Genomic DNA, 27406 nt, shown 5'->3' with positions numbered 1-27406 from the left:
GGTTTGTGGAGCGCGGTGCTATGGTAATGTTTAATCCAGTTCACGCACCGCAGACACGCATTTTCTGAGGTTGACCAGAGAGCATGAGAGCCTGCCGGGAGGCGCTGGCCGGGACAGGCACAGCTTTGCTTGCTCTCTGACCATCAAGCCCAGGGATAGGCCACTCAGTGAGAGGAGACGAAATCCCGTGGCTCACCAACACTGTAAAAGCATTGCACCTCTCTTAAATAAGCCCAGCCAGGCCCCCCACCCGGCACAATTGTTCATATAGTGAATGTAACGCCTTAGGTGATTTCCCCGTTCCTGTATTCTAAAAATTAGGTATCTGCATGATACAGCCCGGGTGTTGGTGGGGCACGCCTTTAATCCCATCACTTGGAGGCAGAGGTAGTGTTGTCATGTTCAAGGCCACTCTGAGACTGCGGAGTGAATTCCAGGTCAGCCTGCGAAAGAATGAGACCCTACCTCAAAAAAAAAAAAAAAAAAAAAGTGATTCCCTGCTCACTCTTAAACAGTAACTAGTTGATCTGAGGGGCCCACGATAAACATGAAAAATTCTGTAAACCATAAGATAATGTGTTGTTAACTGTTAATACATGAAAAGTGCAAGGTATAGATATCTGTAAGTGGTTTTCTGATTTGTGAGAATATTTGTTCTGTGATAGTTTTGTAGTGTGTCTGATGAACACATGCACTATGAAAAAACCCACTTCCCCTTCAAAAATAATTTTTTTTCCTCCATTGAGGTTACTGTTACAGTGTACATGATTTTAAATCCAAATAAAATTCCCCTTAAAGTACCTTGTGTGTTTGAAGCAAGTTTGTTCCTTTAGTTCCAGAAATAGCCCCCCCATTGTAAACTTTAAAAAAATACTGGCTCACTTCTATAAATTCATAGCAGAGAGACATCACCAACATGCCAGCAAATATGAACAGCCAGAACTCCAGGTGCCCCAAACACACCTTAGAGTTGGATTACAAAATCCGGTCCCCCAGTGATCCCTCCTTTAGCAGAGCTTTGCCTGCTTGATACTCAAGTTGCAAGCTTAACCAGAAATACCCCAGGCTATGCGGGACATACATTTACATTCAAACTATCACAGTAAGAGATATTTTTCTGTTCTGGAGGTAAGAAGTCTAAGTTTCCTTGAGCTGAAATCAAATGCTGGCAAGGCCAGACTTCCTCAAAGTCTATGTAGTGATCATACCCAAAAGTTGTCTCCCTACTTTTTATTTATTTTATTTGGAAGAGAGAGAAAAAGGCAGATATATGGACATTGGGTGTGCCAGGGTCTGTAGCCACTGAAAGCAAACTCCAGACATATATGTCACCTTGCGCATCTGGCTTTATGTGAGTACTGGGGAATCAGACCTGAGTCCTTAGGACATTAAAGACCATAAAGAATGGATGTAGCCAATGATCTCCTTGATTGAATTAGATTATATCTACCATCAGCCATTATTTTTTTATCAACTATCTGCAACTTTCTCTGTCTAAAATTTCCTGTCTAAAAGCAACCTGATGATGCTGAGGCAGGATGATCTAAAGCTCAAGGGCAGTCTGAGCAACATAGATACTCCTCCAATCTTAAAAAAAAAAAGAAAGAAGGGCTGGAGAGATGGCTTAGCAGCTAAACGCTTGCCTGTGAAGCCTAAGGACCCCAGTTCGAGGCTCGGTTCCCCAGGTCCCACATTAGCAAGATGCACAAGGGGGCGCACGCATCTGGAGTTCGTTTGCAGAGGCTGGAAGCCCTGGCGCACCCATTCTCTCTCTCTCCCTCTGTCTTTCTCTCTGTGTCTGACGCTCTCAAATAAATAAATAAATAAAAATTAAAAAAAAAAGAAAGAAAGAAATCTCAACAACCAGGAAAGAGTAACCTCAAATTGCCAAGGGAAAGACTGGAAAGCCAGAACAGATTTTATCGTGAATATCCATTTATCTCTCTCAAAAGTCATTTCCTCTTATGAAAGGGGCTACATCCACCATTAATGTTCTAAAAAGGTATAGAAGCTTCTAGATCTCACTGGGGTTCTGCAGTATTCAATTTTCTTTTCTGTGTTGTCCCTATACTCATAGTAATTGTACATACCTTTTCTGTTGTTAATTTAGCAGGTAGTTGCATATACTTACTTACTGAATCTTTGGAAGCACAGAAAGATTTTTCCCTCTGCAGGTCCAACCAAAAGGGAAATTAGTGACACTAGATCAGGTGGGAATGTCTCCTGGCAGGAAGTAGAACTTCCTCAAGGAAACTGTTAGGATTTTATTAGCAGAAAGGAGTGAGAAGTTTTCATACTTGAGAAGCAAAATGGGGGAAGGTTTGAAGTCAGGAAAGCAAAGAACATGTTTATTAGTAATGAGTCAAGACCAGCTGGTCTTGGCTTAGGGCAAAATATAGTGAGAAGAAGGATGAGGTGACAATGTGATAGATAAGAAAATGAATGACAAAATAAACGTTGGTTCTGATTTCTCAAAACTGATTTGCCAAGATGGATGAGGGATGGGAGGAAAATAGAAGTACATTAGTCAGCTCTCCATCACTGTAAGATACCTGAGATAATTAACTGAGGCAGAGGTTTATTTGGATTCACAGTTTGGGTGCAAAGTTGATCAGTGCCATTGCGTCTGGACCTGTATCATGGCATCATAGTGAGTGTGGTGATGCAAAATACCACTTAATGAAGAAGACGCTACCCAATGTTCCACAGCTCCCCCCAACCCTCCCATATATACTTTTTTTTTTTTTTTTTTTTTTTTTTGGTTTTTCGAGGTAGGGTCTCACTCTAGCCCAGGCTGACCTGGAATTCACTATGTAGTCTCAGGGTGGCCTCAAACTCACGGTGATCCTCCTACCTCTGCCTCCCAAGTGCTGGGATTAAAGGCGTGCGCCACCACGCCCGGCTCATATATACTTTTTTGAAATATAGTCTTTCTGGCCTAGTATTGGTTTATGTAGCCAAGGCAGGCCTCTGGCCTGTCTCCCAAATACTAGCATGTACCAGTACTCCCAAATTACAGTCATGCAATACTATGGCTTTCTGCAATCCTATGTTCTTCGTGATCAAAACATATCCCACGAGGCCCTGATTATTGAATTATTCATCTTCTTCAAATAATGCCAAGATGGAGACTAAGCTTTTAATACATGAGCCTTTGGGGGATACTCACGATTCAAGCCACAGAAGCAGACTACTGTAATAGTCCAAACATGAGTTAACACCAGATATAGCTGTGAGGATAGACAGACAAGCAAATTCAAGTACAGTAGAACAGTTGCCTTCTTTTTTTCTTTTTTGGTTTTTCGAGGTAGGGTTTCAGTCTAGCTCAGGTTCTCCTGGAATTCAGTATGTAGTCTCAGGGTGGCCTTGAACTCACAGTGATCCTCCTGCCTCTGCCTCCCGAGTGCTGGGATTAAAGGTGTGCGCCACCAAGCCTGGTTAAGAACAGTTGCCTTTGAAGGAAAGCCAATAGGACTTGGTGATTGAGACAAAATAAATAATACAGAGCTAGGGACACGTCTCAGTAATAAAAGATGTCCTTAGCATGCATGAGGCCCAGGGGAAGAAATAACAAGGATCTAGGCATGGTGGTGCACACATGGTGCTCAACACTAGAGGTGGAGGAAGGAAGATTGTGGGGAGGGGAGGATTGCAGTCAAGCCTGAGTTATGTGTGAAACCATGGCTCAAGAAACCAAAACAAGGAACTGGGAAGAAGGCTCAATGGTTAATGGTGCTTGCTTGTAAAATGCCAGCCCAGGTTCAACTCTCAAACCATCCATGTAAACCATACATAAAAAGTGGTACAAGCATCTGGCATTCATTTGCAATGGCAAGAGGCCTGGTGGGCTCACTCATGTACATACATAATGAAAATTTAAAACAAACCAACCCTCCCTCTCCTGCCAAAAAACAAACAAACAAACAAAAAGTCTAAGCTTTAAAGACATCTGGATGGCCAGCAAGAGGCCTAGGCACAATCCCTCACTTTAAACACTGGACAGGCAAGCATGGTGGCCCATGCCTGAAATTCCAGCAATCTAGAGGCCAAGTAAGAAGATCACCATGAGTTCTATGTTAGCCTAGGCTAAAGTAACAACCTGCCTCAAAAACCAAAAATAGGGCTGGAGAGATGGCTCAGTGGTTAAAGGTGCTTTCTTGAAAAGTCTGCCAGCCCAGATTTGACTCCCCATTACCCACATAAAGCCAGATGCACAAAGTGACACATGTACCTGGAGTTTGTATGCAGCAGCAAGAGGCCCTGGAACACACCATTCTCTCTCTTTCAAATAAATAAATTAAAAAATAACAAAATGAATAAATAATAAGGATAGGACAAGTATACAGGCATGGTGGTGTGTGCCTTTAATACCAGCACTAGGGAGACAGAGGTAGGATTTCCATGAGTTTGAGGCCACCTGGAAAATACATAGTGAATTCCAGGTCAGGTCAGCTTGGGCTAGAGTAAGACTGAACTTCAACACACACACACACACACAAAACATGGGACAAGTATGACTATGGTCATCCAGTCTTGAGACTAAGACTAATCTTTAGCAGAATCAGCAGCCAAACACCCAGGCTAATGCTGCTAGACTTACCAAGCAGTACATGCTTGAGTCCTTGCTTGAGGGTTGATTGCAAATTAATCATTTTCTAAGTGACTCAATTGTTTCATGAGAGCAAGCAGGCCAGAATGTGGGTGATCACGAAGTCATTTAATCACAAAAATAGTTCATGTGAAGGTCAGATATTCACGATTCTGTCAAATAAATTTTATTATTAAGTTTTAAGCCATCTTCCTTGTTAACTTTTGGCGTATAATGCATGCATGTTCATGTCAGTGTGGGTGCACCTGTGCCACAGTGCACCTGTGGAGGTCAGAAGGTAACTTCATGTGTTGGTCCTCGCCTTGAGACAAGGTCTCTCCTTTTCTTGTTCCTCCTTGTTATGTTCTCCAGTCTAGCCAGCTGGTAAGATTTCAAGAAATACTTTCTCTGCCTGCTTTTTTGCTGTATGTGCACTACGAGTACAGACAGGCTAGGACCTGGGAGCCCCCTCAGGACAAAGGCAAGCACTCTGTCCACTGAGCCATCTCCTCAGCCCCTGATTAGCAACTTCATTTTTGTTTTTTGGTTTTGTGAGGTAGGGTTTCGCTCTTGCCCAAGCTGACCTGGAATTTACTATGTAGTCTCAGGCTGGCCTTGAACTTACAGCAATCCTCCTACCTGTGCCTCCCACGTGCTAATTAAAGGCATGCACCACCACACCTGGGCTGATTAGCCACTTCTTAGAGCTCTAAATTCTCCCTATGGCCTCCATCATGATGATTTATCCAGTTTTGCTTGTTTTTTGCTTACTGGTCACCTTCCTATCTGTCTGTGAACCATTCCCTCTACTGAGATGGCAGCTGCTTTGTGGATACTTACACCTCATTTGCTCATAGGCTACATTTTTAGGATGTTATTAAATGTCTGTGGTCTATTGGTGAATAACTGATGGCTGGTGAAAACTTTTAGGATTTCAAACTGTTTATAAAGAATATTTAAATTTTAAAGAATGATGAAAAGCACACTTGTCAGAAAGGCTGTAGTCTAATGAAATGACAGCAGCAATATGGTACTCTGGTGGCCCCAGGGAAGCCATTTATCTCTGCAGTTGTCATCTCAAATCTCCCTTTCTAGAAACAGTAAAAATATAACTTACCACTGGATTTTCTTGTAGATGTGAACTCAAAGTCCACTAGCAGGATCATTGTTTTAAAAGTATAAGCAAGGTCATATGTGGTGGCAGTATCAGGACTCAGGAGGCAGAGGCAGGAGGATGATAATGAGTTCAGCTAAACAGTGACCTCCAAGCCAGCCTAAGCTCCAGAGGCTCTGTCTCAAAATATTAGTAACAAGGGCGGGAGAGATGGCTTAGTGTTTAAGGCATTTGCCTGCAAAGCCAAAGGATCCTGGTTCGATTCTCCAGGACCCACGTAAACCAGATGCACAAGGGAATGCATATGTGGCTGGAGGCCCTGGTGCTCCCATTCTCTCTCTCTGCCTCCTTTTAATCTCTCAAATAAATAAATAAATAATATATTTTTAAAACTTGGTAGTAAGAATGCCAGGCATGATGGTGCATGCCTTTAATCCCAGCACTTGGGAGGCAGAAGTAGGAGGATTGCTGTGAGTTTGAAGCCACCCTGAGACTACATAGTGAATTCCAGGTCAGCCTGGGCCAGAGTGAGACCCTACCTTGAAAAAACCAAAATAATAATAATAATAATAATAATAAAAAATAAGAAGAAGAAAAAGAAGAAGATGATTATATCCCAGTCTGTCTTCTCAATGACAAAGAACTCAGTCATTCACTTTCAATGGCTTCATTTGCCTGGATTCATTTCAAGATCAGATGAAATCAGGCACATTCAGGGTGGTAAGGCCCTGAGACCTGGATTCATTTCTACTAATCCTCTTCTAGAATTAGTGTGTACTTCTCTCTTCTTACTCTGCATAAGTCCTACTCATGTCACATGTCAATAGTGCTATTTTTAAAAATATTTTGGGCTGGGAAGATGGCTTAGCGGTTAAGCGCTTGCCTGTGAAGCCTCAGGACCCCAGTTCGAGGCTCGTTTCCCCAGGACCCATGTTAGCCAGATGCACAAGGGGGCACATGCGTCTGGAGTTCGTTTACAGTGGCTGGAGGCCCTGGCATGCCCATTCTCTCTTAGTCTCTCTCTGCCTCTTTCTCTATCTCTTTCAAATAAATAAATAAATAAATATTAAAAAAAACAAATAAAAATATTTTATTTGCAAGCAGAAAGACACAGGGCTGGGGGGAAAGGAAGAGAGAATGGGCACACCAGGGACTCTAGTCACTACAAATAAGCTCCAGATGCATGCTGCTTGGTGCATCTGGCTTACATGGTGTAGTAGTCTGAATGGATGTCTCCCAGTAGACTCAGATGTTTCATTAAACTTATAACTTGGATTTCCAGCCACCTGGGAAGAGGTGTCACTGTGGGTGGATCCTGGGGTCCAGCCCTAAGGTGTTACTGGGGGTGGATCTGCATTCCAGCCTAAGGTATGCAGAGTGCTTGAATTCTGCCTGGGGTTCCTCGTGAGTACTTGCTTCTGGTGGTGCTGGTGGTGGTTTTCTCTCTGTGTGGGTCTGTGAAAAGGGGGCAGCTTCTTCCACCATTATGGAACTTCCCTTGGACCTGTAAGCCTGAAATAAATCCCTCCCTCCCATAAATCGTATCTGGTCTGGCAGTTCACCCCAGCAACATGAAGCTGACTACAACGCATAGGTAGTGAGTAATTGAACCCAGGTCTTTAGGCTTTGCAGGCGAGCGCCTCAATCACTGAGCCATCTCTCAAGCCCAATACTGCTATTTCTGAAGTAGGCATTAACTTGGAGAAACAACTTTCTCCATAGTAACTTGTAAACAAAGTATCTTCCAAACTGTGACATCTCAATGTTGTCCCAGAATAGTACAATCGTACCATGTTTTTTTAACTTTGTGGAATAGGGTCACCAGCCCACTGCTTTCCATCCTCTGGACTAATTATGGAGTTTTTGTTTTGTTGTTCGAGGTAGGGTCTCACTCTGGTCCAGGCTGACCTGGAATGACTATGTAGTCTCGGGGTGGCCTTGAACTCATGGTGATCCTCCTACCTCTGCCTCCTGAGTGCTGGAATTAAAGGTGTGCGTTTTTGTTTTGTTTTTGTAGGCAGGGTCTCATGAGCCCAGGCTGATCTGGAACTAAGCCCCAAGCTGGCCTCAAACTCATAGTGATCCTCCTTCTTCCAACTTCCTGAGCACCACCATGCTTGGTCTCATTCTAGCCCAGGCTGACCTGGAATTAGTCTTAAACTGGCCTCAAATGCACAACTGTGAGTGTGGCCGGGTTTTTTTTTTTTTAAAAAAATGAAATTAAAATTAAAGACAGGCCTGGTGGTGCATGCCTTTAATCCCAGCACTTGGGAGGCAGAGGTAGAGGATCACTATGAGTCTGAGACCACCCTGACACTACACAGTGAATTCCAGGTCAGCCTGGGCTAGAGTGAGACCCCGCCTCAAAAAATAAAATAAAATTAATACCAATTCTTGATTTCATGACATGAGGACATATAAAGCATTGACTCACCTCTTCCACCTGTGTTGAGGCTACCAGGAAGAACAGAAGACAGACAGAAGGCTATGGAAATAGGCGCATGGTTGAAGAACTGTTCTGGGTGGTTCTGATCTATTGGAAATACATGGCTGGTACAGGAGGTAGTAGAGAGCAATTAACCAGGATAAAGCAAAAATGGTGAGGTCTATCAGGATAGCAATTTACTTCTACCTCTGACTTAGACTTATGTTTGTGCACTTCTCTGATTAATCATTATGGTTTGGATATGTAATGTCCCCCACAAACTCATGTACCAAAGACCTTGTCCCCAACTAGTGGGACTGGGAAGTCATTGAACCATGACAGCACAAACCACAAACCATTGAGTTCATAGCTGAATGAGTGGTGAGGAGGTAGAGGCCTAGTTGAAGGAAGCACGTCCCTGAATCTCACCCCACATGTTCTACCCCGGTCACCAGGTAAGCAGCGGTGCTTCACCATGTCTCACGTCCTCATTCATGGACTATGAGGTAAAAATGTAATAAAGTATAACAAAACATCACAAAGTCCGTTTACTGAAAGAGGCATGGTCACTCTAAATGCTGAATATTTCCACTAAGAAGTGACCTTAAGCCAGGTGTGGTGGCATGTACCTTTAATCCCAGCACTCAGGAGGCTGAGTTACGAGGATCAATGCAATTTCCAGGTTAGCCTGGGCCAAAGTGACAGCCTGCCAAGAAAGGAAGGGAGTCCAGCACTTGAGTGTCAGAGGTAGAGGGATCACCATGAGTTTGAGGCCAGACTAGGACTACAGAGTGAGTTCCAGATCAGCCTACGCTAGAGTAAGAAACCCTACCTTGAAAAAAAATCCAAAAACCTCTTATAAGACTCAAGAGATTGGAAAAGCATGTCATCTACTACTCACCCAACTTTTTCTAGCCAAGTCTTACACAACAAAGGTTGTCAAAATCAGAAAATTGGCATATATCATCAATTAGTGTTTATAGGAATTTAGAGTACTTGAAAAAATTTGTTAAAATATTAACATCTCTCCTGAAGAGATGAGATATAAGATTATAATGTATATAAAAATAAAAAAATAAACTCTCCTGAATATTAGAAAGGGAAGGTTTTCTGGAAGTGGATATGATATCCAGACAGGTTATATGCTTTAGCCACTAGAATGAGACTCTTGGCTGAACTTTCCTGTCATTACAGGACAGGTGAACTGAACTACTGGCATCAACTAGCTAGCATCAACCCCTGATGTAACTCAGACATCAGCATGTATCTAACACTCGTCAGGTGATGACAATGTGTACCCAAGGTTTAGAACAACTGATGGTGCAGTTTTAGTGATGGATATTAAAATGTATCCAGGCTGGTGCACAACTTTAACCCTAACACTCAGGAGGCCAGGTAGGAGGATCACCATGAGTTCGAGGCCAGTCTGAGACTACAGAGTGAATTCCAGGTCAGTCTGAGCTACAGACCGACCTACCTTAAAAAAAAAAGTACATGAAATCCAAAACAAAAATTCCCCTTGCCCTATTGGTCTAAATTTCAAGACACTTTTCATAATTGGCAAATTAGGCCTTAAAAAAATTAGGCCTTAAAACAACAATGCCTGGGCTGAAGAGATGGCTCTGCAGTTAAGATGCTTGCCTGCAAAGCCTAAAGACGCAAGTTTGGTTCCCCAAGATACATGTAAAGCCAGATGCACTAAGTGGTGCATGCATCTAGAGTGCCTTTGCAGTGGTAGGAAGCCCTGGTACACCCATCCTCACTCTTTGCCTTTCTCTCTCTTAAACAAACAAGCAAACAACAAGAACAACAAAACCCACAATAACCCCCAAACTGTGTAAAAAAAAAGGTAACCAGGGCCGGAGAGGTGGCTTAGCGGTTAAGCGCTTGCCTATGAAGCTTAAGGACCCTGGTTCGAGACTCGTTTCTCCAGGACCCACGTTAGCCAGATGCACAAGAGGGCGCACACATCTGGAGTTCGTTTGCTGTAGGCCCTGGCGTGCCCATTCTCTCTCTCTCTGCCTGCCTCTTTCTCTCTGTTGCTCTCAAATAAATAAATAAAAATAAACACAAAAAATTTTTTTAAAAGGTAATGAAGTTTTTCATCTATAGGGAATGTTTCCCAGGATCAAGTTAGGAGGCCAGACATGGTGGCACAGTGTGTAATTCAACAGTTCAAGGTCACTCTCAGCTACATAGGGAGTTCCAGGCCAACCTTGGGCTAGATGGGTACCTGTCACAAAAAGTCAAAACTAAAAAAGGCAGGTGGAGGACTGGGCATCTGGAGTTCATTTACAAGCAAGAGGTCCTTGTGTGTCCATTCTCTCCTCCTCAAATAAATTTAAAAAAAATTTTTTTTAAGGCAGTTGGAGTAAACCAACTTTCTAATTTTAGGTCTATTTCCTTTTTTTTAAAGATTTATTTTTATTTATTTATTTGAGACAGAGAAAGATAAGAGACAAGAGTGTGCCTCTAGCGACTGCAAAAAAGAGAAAAAAAAAACAAACCTCCAGAGGCATGTGCCAATGTGCATCTGGCTTATGTAGGACCTGGAGAATCAAACCTTGGTCCTTAGGCTTTGCAGGCATGTGCCTTAGCTGCTAAGCCATCTCTCCAGCCTCCTTTCCAATTTTAACAATTTGGACAAGTATATTTTTTTACTTCAAATTAAAATTTTTAAAGCTGGGCATGCCTATAATCCCTGTACGTGGAAGGCAGAGATAGGGGATGGTTGTTTGAGGCCAGCCTGAGACTACATAGTAAATTCTAGGTCAGCTAGGTCACTAGAGTGAGACCGTACCTCAAAAAAAATTTTTTTTTAATACTTTTGTTTATTCATGATAGAGAATGAATGGGTGCAACAAAGCTTCTTGCTACTGTAAATGAACTCCATATGCAAGCATTACTTTGTGCAGCTGGGGAATGAATCCTTAGTAGGCTGCCTTTGTCTTTGCAAGCAAGCTCCTATAACTGCTGGGCCATCTCTCCAGCTCCAAATTTGCAGAAAATTTGGGAATTGTTAGCTATTAAAAAGAAAAAAAAACTACTTGAGATTAGCTGGGCGTTGGTTTACACCTAACAGCCTAGCATTTGGGAGGCTGAGGCTGTTAGATCGCCAAGAGTTCGAGGCCAGTGTGGGCTACAGTGAGATTGACTTAAAAACGTGACATTAATTTCTTCTATTTTGCCTAGCTGCGTTAAGCACTTGGTATTATGGACTTCCGGGACGATGAAGTCTGTAAAATCTTCGCCCGGAGTCTATTTTTAGAGCTACGGATTTTCCAGATTACTGAAAGCAAGCAGCGGCACTTTCCGAGGCGGCCGCCGTCCCCGTCCCTGTCACTACGGGGCCTTTCCCCCGCACCGACAGGGTCCACAGCCCCGCCTTCCAAGCAGTCGAGCAGCCCGGTCCAGAGTCCTTTCGGGTCGGCGACGCTCCTTGCTCTCTGGCGGCCCCCGGGAGCCTCCGACTTCCCGGACCACCACGCGCCGGCGGGATCCGCCAGGAGGAACTAGTTGGCGCGCGGCCGCGGCCGCGGCGTGGTGACGTCACGGCGGAAGCTCACGCTGCGCGAAGCGGCCGCAGCCGGGCGGTCACGGGAATATCCGTGGCGCCGAGCACTCTGGTTAGTCTTTCTCCGGGTTCCGGCTGCGTCGGGCGTGCGTGCTGCTCGCTGGAACTATGGCGTCCGGGCCTCACCCGACCGCGGCCGCGGCTGCCGCCTCCGCGTCCACCGTCCCCAGCGCGGGCGGCTCCAGCTCAGGGACTACGACCACGACGACCACGACGACTGGAGGGATCCTGATCGGCGACCGCCTATACTCGGAGGTCTCGCTCACCATCGACCACTCGCTGATTCCGGAGGAGCGGCTGTCGCCCACTCCGTCCATGCAGGACGGCCTCGACCTGCCCAGCGAGACGGACCTCCGCATCCTGGGCTGCGAGCTTATCCAGGCCGCCGGCATCCTGCTCCGCTTGCCGCAGGTAAGTCCCGGCGCCCCTCGCTCCCCGGGCGCTTCTGCGCGACCCCGCGGGACTCGGGCATGTGGGAACCGGAACCGACCCCGAGCGGCGGGCGGGGGAGGTCGGCGGCGGCACAAAATGGCGGCGGCGCTGCTGCGGCCCGCCTGACCCTGCGCTTCCGTTCTCTTCTGTCTGTAGGTGGCGATGGCAACGGGACAGGTGTTGTTTCATCGTTTTTTCTACTCCAAGTCTTTCGTCAAACACAGTTTCGAGGTGAGTACTGCCGAGGCGGGAGAGGAGAGGTTGCCCCATCCGGAAACGGGAAGCAGGAGGGCCAGTGTCGGCAGCTAGCTTTTCCAGAAAGGGAGTGGTTCGCTTAGGCCTTTGTACCTACTTCTCTCCAGCCAGGAAACGGGACGCTTAGAAAGTGTTTCAGAATAGAAAATGGATCCTGAGCCCATGTGCCCTGTTAGCAATCTGTTGCATAATCTTGTGAGACCTGGCTTGACCCCAGGTCCAAAATTTAAGAGCAATTCAGCAGTAAAAAGAACAGTAGTAGCGTAGCTTGTAAGCTGACCTAGAAATGCCGGTCTGAATTTTATTTCTCCAAAGGTCCCGGTTGTATAGTTTTATTAGACTTAGAAATGCTTACCTTCAACTTCTCTTTTTCTCGTTATGGTTCATTTGCCCTAATTTTTGGCCCTGCATGGATTCTTTTAGATTGTTGCTATGGCCTGTATCAATCTTGCATCAAAAATCGAAGAAGCACCTCGAAGAATAAGAGATGTGATTAATGTGTTCCACCACCTCCGCCAGCTAAGAGGAAAAAGGTAAGAGTGGCGTTATTGAATATTTCATCTTCTGTTACTGTTGTACTGTGCACCGATCAAGTCAAAACATCTTTTTCTCAAGTTAGACTGGATATTAAAATTCATATAGGAACACTAATACTTAAATTAACTTTAAAAAAAAAAAAACCTCCATTAACCAGCTATCTAAAGTTCGTAGAGGCAGTTGCGTTTATGGACAATCCTAAATGCTGTGAAGCCAGTCCATTGGCTTAAGATTAAACAAGAAAGGGAATACGTTTGGCTCAATGTGAGTGTACTCTGTAAGTTATTTTCCTCCTTCCCCTCTTTGGAAGACTGAAGGCTGGACATTGAAACACTGTAGTTGAAGTTAATATTGTGGCAAAGTTCTGTGTAGGTTGTTTTCCTTCTTGGAGTACCACCAGTTTACTTCATCATTTAAGGGTGGCTTTTGTTAGAGTACTTCTCAACATTGAACTACGCTATATCGCATAAATACCGGATCTGAAAGGACCACAGGATGATAAAGTTTGAAGTCACAGGGATTAAACAGGTATTTTTGTTTCAGTCAGATACAGTCTCAGTGAGTGGACAAGTAAAAAAGACTCAGAAGATTGAAGTCAGCTAGGGCCTGTTTATTCCATCTTATAAGAAATGGGGTGAAACCATAACTTTTAGGTGTTGTGCTAACCTTGTAACTTTTGTGGGCCTTTGTGTTCATTTAAGGCAGTACCCAAAGTTGTTGCAGGGCTTCCTGTTTTTCCTGGTGGCTTCTAGTATACTGATGATACTCAGGTAGTTAGTTTCTGTGTTCACTTCTAAGGAATTGTGGTGGTGAGTTGAAAGGAAGTTAGCCAAAAGGACTGATTGTAAGTTGTTTCCCGGGATTGGGTGTTGATTAGTGCCTACTCAGTATTATACATGTCCTTATTAGTGAGTGTAATCTGTGTGTGGTAATGGAGCTGTCTATCCAGCCAAGGAAATAAAAAGTGACCTTAAAATGGTTGTCAAAAGTTGCTACCAAAAGTTTATAGCATTTTTCCGTGTTTTTTTTTTTTTAAATTTTCCAATACTTTTTTCTTGATCCTGTTTTCCCCCCAGTAAATCTATGTCTAGAAAGAAATTCAGTAATTTTTCAAGTAAAAAGAACTTTAGTTCCTTGGTGAAGAATCCTTGGGACATAAGGAGAATTGTGTATGTAGCTGATTTTGCCAGGAGGTTCTAAGGTGAAGTACTGATACAGCACAGCTCATTAGCCTTAGTCAAAGGACTGCTTAGAGGAGCTTTTCTGCTAGTGTGAATCATTGAGCCATCTTACAATCACATTCTCTTTGGATGTTTTCATTTGTCAGCATAGGATGGGTTTTAACTGTAAAATCTTGGAATTAAAATAATCCCACCTGACTTGAGTTGGATGTAACTACATTTTTTTGGTCATTATTACAGAGAGTGATTTTTGTTTCAATCTTAGAAGTTTGATTATAGCATGACATTTTTAAAAGAAGTTAATTGCATGGAACCTCTTTTTTTAAAGCAGGAAATAAGTTTCTATGCATATTACAAGTTTACTCAGACATGAACTTGTATATGTTATTAACTTCAACTCTTTTTTCCCTTGCAACCGACTATACAGCGACCAGCTACATTTACCAAAGCCTGGGTGATGTGGAGTGGTACATAGAGATGAAGCTGTCGTCATGGCAACAGTGAGTGAAGTATCGAAAATCCCCAAGGAGAAGCCAGTGCTCTGAGAATAGGTCACTGGAATCGGGGACTAACAGGTTGGCCACTGGTGAACCATTTAGAAAAACTCCTGTTTCTTGTTATAAGCTTTTGTCTTTGCTGTCCAAGTTATAATGGTAGTAATATTTTTTATTTATTTATTTATTTTTGCATAGGCTGCTGTTAAGTACTATCAATATTTGACTAGGTTTGCCTTAATCAGTTTGTCTTGATGTTATTTTAGTGCAATTTATGTATATGTAGGCTATTATGTGGCTGGGACAAATAAACAACTTTAGACATACTTGTGTATCCTTTAAGCCATTGTTTTGCAAAGTTGGCTGCACATACACATAAAGAGGACTTGATTTTTAAAGTGCCAATGTGTAGTCTTCTGCCTGTTGCCCTTTAGTTGTTTTTTTTTTTTTTTTCAGTTTAATATTGTCTTTGCAATTCAGGATGAATGAATTTAATGTTTTAAATGCTGCTTTTTATATCAGTAGTTTGTAGGTACATTATAGTGTATTGTTAAAAAAGACTTCCTTTGTGGGTTTATTTTTGCTTTTTTGTTTTGGTGTTTTGAGGTAGGGGCTCCCTCTAACCCAGGCTGACCTGGAATTCACTGTGTAGCCTCAGGGTGGCCTTGAACTCACAGTGAACCCCTCTCTGCCTCTGGGATTAAAGGCATGTGCCACCATGCCTAGCTATTTTGCTTTTTTAAACTAGGGTCTTGCTTTTGCCCAGACTGACCTGGAATTCACTTGTAGTCTCAGGCTGGCCTCCAAATCACAGTGATCCTCCTAGCTCTGTCTCCCGAATGCAGGGATTAAAGGCTTGCACCATCAACTTGGCTTGCTTTATTCATTTATTTGTTTACTTATTTGAGAGTGAGCAAGCACGGGAGTGCCAGGGTCTTTTTCCACTGTTATGCATGCACCACCTTGTGCCTCTGGTTTACGTGGGTACTGAGGAATCAAAGCTGGGTCCTTTTGCCTTGCCAGCAAGCACCTTAACCACTCAGTCATCTCTCCAGCCCTTTCTTTGTAGTTTTTTTAGAACTCTGTTCATACTTAAGATATTTAAAGATTGGTTTAACTAACCATCTTTTTCTTGGTGACTGTTGGTATTTTCAGCATCTAAATCATAAAGTAGTATTGTCATTCATTTAATAGTCATTTGGGATTTATTTCTGTGGCTCTGTGGCCTTCAGTTTGTTTAAACACATCTAAGGGAATGTTCCTGCTTCAAAAGTAAGCATTACACTTCTCAAGTTTCTGTGTATGGAGTAGCACTCTGCCTCCATGTATATTGTGCATTTGAGTTTAGTATAGTCCTTTGAATTAGTCTTCCTTGTTCTAATATCGAGTGAGATGAACAGTGTTCTTCCTAGTTATGTGCTCTTCATACCAAAGTAACTACTGGATAAGCTTTCTAGCCCTTCCCCCCCCCCCCCAAGGTAGGGTCTTACTGTAGTTGGAGCTGACTTGGAATTCTCAAGGTGATTCTCTTACCTCTGCCTGTGAGTGCTGGGATTAAAGGCGTGCACCCACCACACTTGGCTTTTGATAAACTAATAATAACCAAAAATGATTTCCTAAAATTTGGTAACAGTTTTGTTTTGCTGAATATCTTAAGACTTTTCCTCAAGATTTTGTAAAAGCCACATCTTCAGACTTGTGTTGGCAAGGAATCTTTACCTGATGGGGAGGAAATTCTAGCGAGTCTTAATGTGTTGCTACAAAAATTGCTAATTGGTGTCTTTGTTGATACAAAAAAAAAATCTTGCTTAAATTTTTATTATGAGAATTTTGCTTTTAATTAACCTAAAACAGACATATTTCTGTTCCATCATGATAGAAAGTATTTAAGATAGTGTAAATTTTATGTTATTTAAGTCTGCCTTGATCTCAATGTGAAGTACAATCAGTTCTGAACAAAATGAAATCATGAGATTATACATCTGCAGTACTAACTTGGAAAAAGAGGTAGTGTAGGAACTTAAATATTTAGTTTAAGTAATAGTAACATAATGGGCTGTCCTAGAGTAATTAAGAATTTTTGGTGGAGGGGGGGCTTGTTTGTTTGGCATTTTGAGGCAGGGTCTTCTGTGAACTCAGCTCCAGCTCTTGCTGAGATTAAAAAGGCATGAGGCACCATGCCCTGCTGAGAGTTAGTTCTTTGAAATAAGATCTCACTATTATAACCCAGGGGAGGGGCCTGGTCTTTAACTCATGATCTGCTTCAAGCCATCTGAGTGCTAGGATTACAGGCCTGTGCCCTCACACTTGGCTCTTTACACACAAATGAGTATGTTGAAGCAGAATTGAATGATGAAACCTTATTTGATACCAGATGTAATCACAGTGCAAACAAGTGTTTTAGGTGATTTCAAGAGCAGATGAATTTTATCACTGTTTGAAGATAATTCTTACAAGCAATTTTCTTAGTAAGGTGTGAACCTTTTAACATAAATGGAGGAAATTGAGAACTTTGCTTTAAAAAATATTTTTATTAGGGACTTCAGTGGTGCTATTTACTCTGTGGATTACAGAGAGTTAAGTACTAAGCAGTCTCTATGGATAGAACACTGAAGTGACTTAACCTCCTAATGCCTGTTGAAGGAGAATTATTTAGCCAGTCATTACTTAGAATATGTAGTGGAGTTCCCCCAGATTCCTTGTAGTCAAGGGTAAAACTGAAAATTAGCTTTAAGGTGTTTGAAATATGTTTTTATACATATGCTGGTCTCTATTTGAGGTAAATTTATTTTTTCCTCCCAGAGCAATTTGTAGACTACTGTCTGGTAGAATGGATCATATTACTGTTTCCTCATTTGGTGGCCTCATTCAGCTACTTTGTGGAGCTATAACAGGAACTGAACTTTGGAAGTCTGTTTTCAGCATAAGAGATACTTCGTTATTTTTCATGTTGTTGCATTTGCCAACTTTTTAATGTAGCTAAAGATTGAAAGATGTAGATGAAGTAACAGTAGCCTGGTAAGCATTCCAGTTTTCTGATCCAATTTTAAGTAAAAGTAAGTGTAGAGTATTACTAGGATGATAAAACATGCCATTCATTTCAGAGTGGTTTTCTTTTTGAGATGTTCTGATACATCCCACAAGATCTTGAAGTTCATGTGTAGCCAGGGATGACCTTGAGCTCTTGATCTACCTCTCAAGTGCTGAGATTAGAGGTATGAGCCACCATGGACGCAGCATTTTAGATCTTTTTTTTTTTTTTTTACAGTCAAGTGGATAAATTTAAATTTTGTTTTTAAAGTATGAGATTCTATTTTTCTGGGTCACGTATGAATTGGGACATCAGGTATTGTATTCTACCAAGATTATTAAGTTGAGCTGAAAACTGCAGGAAAATGTTTTAAATATTATATAACCATATATCTTTTTTAATAGTCTTTAATGAAAACATACTTTTTGCTGGTAGGAACTAAGAATATATCAAAGGATGGTAAATTTCATAGACTTAGAAAACAAGTCATATTACTTAACTTTTCCTGACTAAAATTCAGTTAAATTGTGATATAAGCAGGGAGTTGTTACACATACTCCTGACAACCTCAGCACTCCAGAGAGTGAGACAGGTGGACTGCCAGAGCTGACATGGAGCAAGACTGTCTTCCAAAATTTATGAGAATATAGGCATAAGATGGTCTTTGCCCTAAAGACCTGTATTTAAAACCAAACCACTTTGCTGACAGCACCATTTCTGTATAACATTGAACAATTGACATATAGTCTTCTATATCATAGAAAATTTAGAAGTTATAAAAACATAGAGACCTTGAAGGTACTCTTCAAAGTTTCCTCATCCTGGCTTTATATTATTTTACATTGCCTGTAAATTTAACTGACCGAATTAGGCCTAGATCATTTGAGTTTAAAAAATTGGTTTTTTTTTGTTTTTTTTTTTTAAGGTAGGGTTTCACTCTAGCCCAGGCTGAACTGGAATTTACTCCAGTCTCAGGGTGGTCTTCAACTCATGGTGATTTACCTCTGCCTTCCAAGGGATTAAAGACGTGTGCCACCATGCCTGGCTCTGGTTTTTATTTTATTTTATTTTTTAATTTATTTCCTCTGGCAGTTGAACTAAACTTGAATTTTCAGACATTTTTTTTTTTCAAATTGAGCAGAAGGAATGTTCTTTGAACCATTGGTTTAAATAAATTGCCCCCTTTTTCTTTCCTAAGTTTTTGTTTTTGCTCTAAACTAGTTATAGGCTGATTTAATTAAACAGATCTTTATTATTAGGCCTTTATAATGCTGTAATATAATGCAGGAAGACATTACATTTTATTGCGGGTAAGTTTCTGTGAAGGCTAATGAGGTGTGTGACAATAAGAAATGTTACCACTGAAGTAAATCTAAGATGAAAATATTCAATAACAAATCAAGAGCGTTTTTTTTTTTTTTTGCAGTTGAATTAGTTGCCTTAGGAGCGTAAGTATAGATAGATAGATCTACTTAATTAGCATAACTTGGACAGCACAAGATTAATGCTTATACTTGTTAGCAGGAGTTTAAAAAGCTGGTTTCTGTTGCCAATAGTTGGTTGGAAGGGAAAACGGAGATGCCACACATAAAATATTTTGGATGTGCAAAACAGTTTTGATTTTATTTCTTACAAACTATAGGACTCCAAGCCCCCTGATCCTTGATCAGAACTACATTAACACCAAAAATCAAGTTATCAAGGCAGAAAGGAGGGTGCTAAAGGAGTTGGGATTTTGTGTTCATGTCAAGCATCCCCATAAGGTGAGTTGTAGAGTACAGAAATTATATTTTGTAAGTATTAGGGCTTTTCCTAAAATATGACTTGAGTTTTATGAGCTAACATTAGTTTTAGAAAGCTTACTTCTGCATGTTGATACAGTAATCAAAACATGTTTAATCCTTTATTGTGTGATTACAAGTAACAAGTTCTTATGTTGGAATCAAAGGTGATTCTTGGTTTTTCACCTAGAAAATTCAGGTGGTGAAATACCTTATTCTGAGAAAAGAAGAATAAACACATAGCTGCAGCAATGCCTAAATGTCTGGCACAGCTTAGTAGCAGTGTTCAAAGTAGTGCTGCTCAGTATTAACTAGAAGTTCATAGGTTATGTCTCTTAGGTTTTATTATCAATGGAAGCACTAGCACATTGGTTGTCAGTCAGTCAGGACTATCTTGGATAGAAATTTAGTTCTGCTGCTAAATATTTTACTCACATTCTACCTTTCTAAAATGAAAATGATGGTGATATGGTATCAGAAAGTTGACATGAACTCAGGTATATATAAATCTGTTTATATGTAATGGGAAATGTTTTGTTTGGTGGTGGTGGGGAATTGAATGAACTCAGGGTCTTGTGTACAAAAGGCATGTACTGTACTACTGACCTATCTCTCTACCTTTTACATTGTAAGTTTTGTTTATATATACTGTAATGTGCTGCAGAAATTTGTATTACAGAAAATGTGTCAGCCACTGTAATTTTCAGAGCATAAAGTTTAACATTTTTGGACATACAGATGAATATATCTTGGGAAAGTAAATGATAAAGCCTAGTTAACTAGCATAGCACCCATCCCATAGTAAAATTTTCATGAAAAATACTGAGTTGATTAACCACCATTTTTTTTCCTCTACAATTTTGGAACATACTTTTAAACATAATTTTTGTAGAATCTAGTAATGTAATAATTGACTGAATCTGACACATTTTAAACTTGTCTTTGTATCTATGCAATTTGCAAAAGAATTAGAAGTATAGCCAGTATTCTCTGTTTTTTTATTCATTGACCTCTTCTCTAAAGCCACCATTCGCTAAATGGCTTTTTTTTCCCCTTGTTCTTTAGATCATTGTAATGTATTTACAAGTCTTAGAATGTGAACGTAACCAAACCCTGGTTCAAACTGCCTGGTAAGTTGCTTTTTTACATTTCTCTTTTAGTCAGGAAAACAGAAGCAGAAATAAAGTAAGTTTCATTTTCTCTTTACAAAATATAATGAAATAAGTTTGTTTTGGGTTTCTTTTTTTTGTTGTTGTTTGTTTGTTTTTTAACCAAAAGGTCAATGCTTATTTCTGCTTCCTGTTTTCTTGGCTTGACTAATTACTTTTAATGGAGAACTCAATTTAACTTTGTTCTTTTTTCTACTCTTTAATTAAAGGGTAGTCCATGATGGTAAGTCATAGAACTCTGCCCTCTGCACTTCAGCCCATGACCTCAGGATGGCCTGATTGGCTGCCCTGCTCTCCAGCCAATCCAGTGCAAGCTCTCATCCGAGATTCACTGAAGTGGTCCATATCCATCTGGCAGCATCTTCTAGTTCTGTCGGGGTGTCCAAAAAGGATTTGTATATTTGCTTCTAGAAGTAACTATGCATCATGCCTGTGTATTCAATGTATACCTGTAACTATCAAAATGAATAGCTCATTTTTGATAGACTATTGTCCAACCATTATGAATTAAATGTTTTTTTTTTTTTAAATTAGGGGTTTGATTACATTTTTACTTACAGAATGTATAGTGTCAGTTCTATCAACGGAGGCTACAGACCTGCAGGGGATTGTGGGTTTTCCACAGCTCTTTTTCATAGAAGTTAAGTCATTCTGGACTTTGAACAGGATTTTTTTTGTTGATGTTAATTCCATTTATTTTGGGCTCAGTAAATACTAGGGACATAAGAAAAGTCTCTTAAGTGGCTGGGCATGATGGCATATGCTTTTAATCCCAGCACTCAGGAGGATCACTTGTGAGTTTGGGGCCAGCTTGGGACTACAGAGTGAGTTCCAGGTCAGCCTGGGCTAGAGTGAGATCCTACCTTAAGGTGGAAAAAAAAAATCTGAGAAAATATACAGTATTTAGTTTAGGAATTCTGTGGGGGAGGCTTCACTTGAAATTTCAAATGCTTATTAATTGAAGTAAATCAGTGCTTTTATTTATACTTAATTGCAAACAAATGGTATGTACAGGAAGCCATTGTATATGTTTATTGTTCATATCCCTACCTAGGTTTTAATGTAAGTAAAATTGGTGGGCTTGTACTAAAAATGTCTTTTTACCCCTGTCATGGTATTTTGAGTTTTTGAAAGAACTTGGTTGACACTGCTTTTCATTGTGGATAAAGGAGAGATGGTCACTTAATGGCTTGAAGTATTGTTGGAGTGGTTTATCATATGAAACTTATGTCAGAATTAACTTTAAAGCATTGTTTTATATATACATATTTAAAAAAAAATAGGGGTAAGTTCTGTATGAATAATGGAATTATTTAAGGGCTTTGGTCCACACATTAGACCACTGAAGAAGAATACTGTTAAGTTCTTGCTGTTGGGGGAGGGCATTAAGAACTGTTAATGTGCTAGAATTTGAGCATGTGAATATAAGAGAAGAAAAAAGAATGAAGTAGATTGAGTCTCCAAATTTATTTAAGTGTCAGAAGGAAGGTGTTTGTATAGACTAAGCTTATAGTTGAAATGTTTTTCAGGAATTACATGAATGACAGTCTTCGAACCAATGTTTTTGTTCGCTTTCAACCAGAAACAATAGCATGTGCTTGTATCTACCTTGCAGCTAGAGCACTTCAGGTAAGTAATGCATCGGCTGGCTTTGATTCATAGATAAATCCCCAGAGCTTTCACTGTTTCTGGAGGGAACCAGCAAACAGTTGAAGCATTCTCTTTCTGTGATACAGATTCCGTTGCCAACTCGGCCCCATTGGTTTCTTCTTTTTGGTACTACAGAAGAGGAGATTCAGGAAATCTGCATAGAGACGCTTAGGCTTTATACCAGGAAGAAGGTAACTTGTTTCCTCCTGTTGGTATCTGTATTGTCAGTTCCAAGAATCCAGACAATTAAGAGAGTTACAACTTGTTTCTATCCAACAGCCTAACTATGAATTGCTAGAAAAGGAAGTAGAAAAAAGAAAAGTAGCCTTACAGGAAGCCAAATTGAAAGCAAAGGGATTGAATCCTGATGGAACTCCAGCCCTTTCAACCCTTGGTGGATTTTCTCCAGCCTCTAAACCATGTAAGACAGATTCAGAGTTAAAATGTTGGGGGCATTGAAAGTATGTCATTATTGGAAAAGTTTCAGCATTTAACAGTTGGCTAGAGGTGATGTTAAACTGTTTTTCTTGTGGCAAATCAGCTCAATATGATACATCTTTTGGGTTATGGCTAAAAACTTGGGCTCTCAGTTAAGTCCAGTATTCATGGATTGTTACTTTGCTTATTTAAGCATCACCAAGAGAAGTAAAAGCTGAAGAGAAGTCGCCAGTTTCCATTAGTGTGAAGACAGTCAAAAAAGAACCAGAGGATAGACAACAGGCTTCAAAAAGCCCTTATAATGGGTGAGTGTACTTCATTTACAAAAGTGGTTTCGTTATGTGTTCACTTTGTACCACCACTGACTTAAGTTTTTTTTTTTTTAAGGGTAAGAAAAGATAGCAAGAGAAGTAGAAATAGCAGAAGTGCGAGTCGATCAAGGTCAAGAACACGGTCACGTTCTAGATCACATTCCCCAAGAAGACAGTAAGTCAATGATATCTTGAGTAAAATATATTGGCATTATCAAATTTAAAAGATGACAGAATTGGCACACCGGGACCTCTGGCCACTGCAAATGAACTCCAGACCTATGGACCACTTTGTACATCTAGCTTTAAGTGGGTACTGGGGAATCAAACACAGGCCATCAAGCTTTGCAAGCAAGTGCCTTTAATCACTGAGTCACATCTCTCCATCCCTCAGTTTGTTTATAAATTGAACATACAGTGGTATCAAAGTTAGGATAGAATTAGGGTTAAGAGTGGAGTTGGAATTAGGGTTTTTTGTTTTAACACAAGTGTTCACTATAGGTCACACTGGTCCAGAATTCATCTCCTGTTTCTTGCTGTCCAGAGTGCTGTGATTACAGGCATGCATCTCCATGCCTGGACTTAGGATTAGATTTTTAGCATCAAGTAATATGTGAAATACTCATGGGGATAATGGTTTGAGTATGTGTGCTGTTTCTGTTTAGTAGTGTGGTAGCTTAGGGAGGTTGTTTTTTCCCCCTTGGTGCTTGTATATCAAACGCATGTATGTGTGTGCAGGTGCACTTTAACATGGTGGAGGTCTGTGTTGGGTGTGTCTTCCTCTATTACTGTCTACCTTAATTTGTTTTTTAAATAGTCTCACTGGGCCCAGAGCTCACTGATTGTGTGTGTTGCTGATTCATCACCCCAGCCCAAATAGTAGTGTGTGTGTGTTTGTGTGTGTGTGTGTTTTGTAGGCTGTTGCAGGAGCTATTGAGAATGTGGTAGTATATGTACAGGAAGCTCTGTTTGTAATGTGAAAATATTGTCTCTTTAGTGTTAGGAAAGCTTTTTACTTTTTAAATTTTTTTAAAAATTTTTATTTATTTATTTGAGAGCGACAGACACAGAGAGAAAGATAGAGGGAGAGAGAGAGAATGGGCGCGCCAGGGCTTCCAGCCTCTGCAAACGAACTCCAGACTCGTGCGCCCCCTTGTGCATCTGGCTAACGTGGGACCTGGGGAACCGAGCCTCGAACCGGGATCCTTAGGCTTCACAGGCAAGCGCTGAACCGCTAAGCCATCTCTCCAGCCCATACTTTTTAAGTTTTGAGAGAGAGCCCTGTAGACAAACTCCAGAAGCACATGCCACTTTGTGCATCTAGCTTATATGAGTCCTGGGGAATTGAACCTGGATCTTTAGGTTTCACAGCCAGGTGTCCTAACGACTAAGCCAGTTCTCCAGCACAAAAAATAGTTCTGTGCTGGGGAGATGGCTTAAGCGAAGCGTAAGGATTCATGGCCCACTCTCCAGATCCCAAGTAAGCCAGAGGTAAGGTAAGTGCAGGGTTACACATGCCCAACTAGGTGGTGCAGGGTTAGGAGTTTCATTGCAGTGGCTGAGGCCACTCTCCATCCCTCCTCCTTTCCCCTAAGAGAAAATAATTAAATAAAAAGAGGAAGAAAATGGTTCTGTTTTGTTTGTTTTCAAGGTAGAGTCTTACTCTAGCCCAGGGTTAAATGGAACTAGGTTGGTGTCAGATTCAGGGTGATACTCTTAACTCAGCGCATGGAGGAATGCTCATTCAAAGGTATATAGCTCTAGGATATTTTGTAACAATAGTTAGCTTTAGCCCTGAGTGGAGTATAGATACATGATGTTTCTATTTAATATGTTACAGGTTTGGATGGCAGAGATTTAGGAACATAACTTCTGTTTTGTCATTGATACAGCTGATAGTTTGGAATCTAGCAGCCAGTATAATCTGTTCCTTTGGAACTGAATCTAAATCTCAACTTTTTATTGTTTAAGTTACAATAATAGGCGGAGTCGATCTGGAACATACAGCTCAAGATCAAGAAGCAGGTCCCGCAGCCACAGTGAAAGTCCTCGGAGACATCATAATCATGGTTCACCTCACCTTAAGGCCAAGCATACCAGAGAAGAATTAAAAAGTTCCAATAGACATGGTCATAAAAGGAAAAAATCTCGTTCTCGATCTCAGAGCAAGTCTCGGGATCACTCAGATGCTACCAAGAAACACAGGCATGAAAGGGGACATCATAGAGACAGGCGTGAACGATCTCGCTCCTTTGAGAGGTCCCATAAAGGCAAACACCATGGTGGCAGTCGCTCAGGACATGGTAGGCATAGGCGCTGACTTTCTTCCTCTGAGCCTGCATCAGCTCCTGGTTTTATCTATCCTACAGTGTGATGTATGGACTCAATGAAAACATTAAAGCAAACTGATTAGGATTTGATTTCTTAATTCTCTAGGTCTCTAGAAACATGGAGGACATTTTTTTTTGAAAAAGAACTATGTTGAGTTTTTTGCACATTAAAATGCCCTAGCAGTATCTAATTGAAAACCATGGTCAGGTTCAATTATACTTTATTATAGTTGTGTATTGTTTATTGCTATGAGAACTGGAGTGTGAATTCTGTAAAAAATGTATCTTATTTTTATACAGATGAAAACTGCAGACACTGTTATATTTAAGTGGTTATTTGTTTAAATGATGGTGAATACTTTCTTAACACTGGTTTGTCTGCATGTGTAAAGATTTTTACAAGGAAATAAATACAAATCTTGTTTTTCTAAATGGCTTCAAATCTTTTTAAAAATAAATTATTAAATGGTAAGATTTTAATAGTAAAATGGCTCTATTGGTTGTCCAACAAGCTTATTTCCTTTATTTCAGTATACTTTGGAATTCCTGAGGTCTTGTCCTATTCCCATCCACCTAAAGTCTCTAACCAGCAATCTTTTCTGACTTTGCCTTCCAAGTACTGGGATTAAAGAAGTTCACTACCACACCCAGCCTAAAGTACTTCTTTTTTTTTTTTAAGATTAGTTTTATTTATTTATTAGAGATGGAGAGAGAGTGAGAATGGGCATGCAAGGACCTGTAGCCACTGCAGACGAACTCCAGAGGCATGCGCTACCATGTGCATCTGGCTTTTGTGGGACCTGGAGAATAGGACCTGGTTTCTTAGGCTTCACAGGCATGTGCTAAGCCATCTCTCCAGCCCCTAAGGTGGTACTTAACTGCATTTAATAGTTCGTTATATATATAGGAAGAGCAAAATAGGAATACCCCAACACTGTTGTAGCACTACAGCTGAAAACCTGGTTTATACTTAAGGTAATTTTATTCGAAAATGGGTCTCCCTACTGAACAAAGTTGACAGACCAGACTGCCAGTCTTAGTGCTTTTGTGTATTTTAGACAAAGTAAGACCTGACCACAATTGAATCAAGTTACATTGATTTAATACCAGGCTTTACATGGGTACTAAAGAATCACGCTCAGGATCTTAGGCTTTGCAGGCAGGTGTTTCAACCGCTGAGCCATCATCTCTCCAGCCCAAAAGGTTTTTGTTTTGATTTGTTTTTGAGGTAGAGTTTCACTCTCCCTGGATGACCTGGAATTCACTATATAGTGTCAGGGTGGTCCTCTTACCCCTGCCTCCCAAGTGCTGGGCTTAGGTGTACACAATGGCCAGCTAGTGGCTTTTTTTTGTTGTTTTGTTTTTAATGGAAAAGTGTGGCATGCTACTTAAATCAGTTACATTTCTAACTTAAAACATTAAATGACCTAGTGTAATGTGTTTCTGCTTTCCATGATTGCATTCTATATTGCTCAGCTATGGATTGATTCTTTGGGAAGAACTTAAAACTGCCTCTAAAAATGTGCAAGACAGGCTTTGAAAGGCAAGTATGGAACAGGTCTTAATCTGAGCTCTCAACAGTGAAAGAACAGTTGGCGGTGGTTACTGATGCAGAACATACTGCATTTAGAAGAGGTATGTGTGTTAAGAGGCGGCTTGGAGGCTGGAGAGATGGCTTAGCGGTTATGCGCTTGCCTGTGAAGCCTAAGGACCCCGGTTCGAGGCTCGGTTCTCCAGGTCCCACGTTAGCCACATGCACAAAGGGGCTCATGCATCTGGAGTTCGTTTGCAGAGGCTAGATGCCCTGGCGCACCCCTTCTCTCTCTCTCTGCCTCTTCTCTCTGTCGCTGTCAAATAAATAAATAAACAAAAAAATTAAAAAAAAAAAGAGGTGGTTTGGTGTGATGTTCTTTTATGTGAGTGTGGTGGACATGTAGGGAGGGGGTGAGAAGACAACTTTGGGTTGCTGTCCGTTTACACCTTGTGTGAAGCCAGGTCTCCCTGGCTGAGAAGCCTCCTGTCTGCTGGCATTATGTGCTATATGACAGTTGTGAGAATCAGGTGCACACCTACTCCAGGCAAATGCTTTATTCATG

General features: G+C 41.0%; 1 protein-coding gene across 4 annotated transcripts; it reads left to right on the top strand.

Annotated features, from left to right (window-relative positions):
- Nucleotides 1-11717: 11717 nt before the first annotated feature.
- On the top strand, nt 11718-25742 carry Ccnl1 (cyclin L1). 4 transcript variants are annotated; one of them, XM_004652401.3, is made up of 11 exons: nt 11735-12112; nt 12290-12364; nt 12812-12921; nt 19274-19394; nt 20478-20542; nt 22111-22210; nt 22318-22422; nt 22511-22652; nt 22863-22974; nt 23057-23155; nt 24952-25742. In XM_004652401.3, the coding sequence occupies exons 1-11, from the start codon at nt 11810-11812 to the stop codon at nt 25298-25300; spliced, it is 1581 nt and encodes a 526-aa protein (XP_004652458.2). In that variant the 5' UTR covers nt 11735-11809; the 3' UTR covers nt 25301-25742. The 4 variants fall into 4 exon arrangements, 2 of the variants coding, with proteins under 2 accessions (XP_004652458.2, XP_044986050.1); XM_045130115.1 differs by lacking the exons at nt 11735-12112; nt 12290-12364 and adding an exon at nt 14534-14606 and having other exon boundaries at nt 12815-12921; XR_006632721.1 differs by lacking the exons at nt 22511-22652; nt 22863-22974; nt 23057-23155; nt 24952-25742 and adding an exon at nt 20791-20804 and having other exon boundaries at nt 11718-12112; nt 22318-22366.
- The last annotated feature ends 1664 nt before the right edge of the window (nt 25743-27406 follow it).

The sequence above is a fragment of the Jaculus jaculus genome, chromosome 11, assembly GCF_020740685.1.
Source record: "Jaculus jaculus isolate mJacJac1 chromosome 11, mJacJac1.mat.Y.cur, whole genome shotgun sequence".
Classification (NCBI taxonomy): domain Eukaryota; kingdom Metazoa; phylum Chordata; class Mammalia; order Rodentia; family Dipodidae; genus Jaculus; species Jaculus jaculus.
Note: the sequence above shows the minus strand (reverse complement) of the source record. Positions and strands in the feature narration are given on the sequence as shown.

Excerpts from the sequence above, each read along its gene's own strand:
- Ccnl1 (XM_004652401.3), top strand. The coding sequence starts at position 11,810 with ATGGCGTCCGGGCCTCACCCGACCGCGGCCGCGGCTGCCGCCTCCGCG. Across the intron at positions 12,922-19,273 it reads CGCCAGCTAAGAGGAAAAAG|GACTCCAAGCCCCCTGATCC; the intron begins GTAAGAGTGGCG and ends TACAAACTATAG. Across the intron at positions 20,543-22,110 it reads ACCCTGGTTCAAACTGCCTG|GAATTACATGAATGACAGTC; the intron begins GTAAGTTGCTTT and ends AATGTTTTTCAG.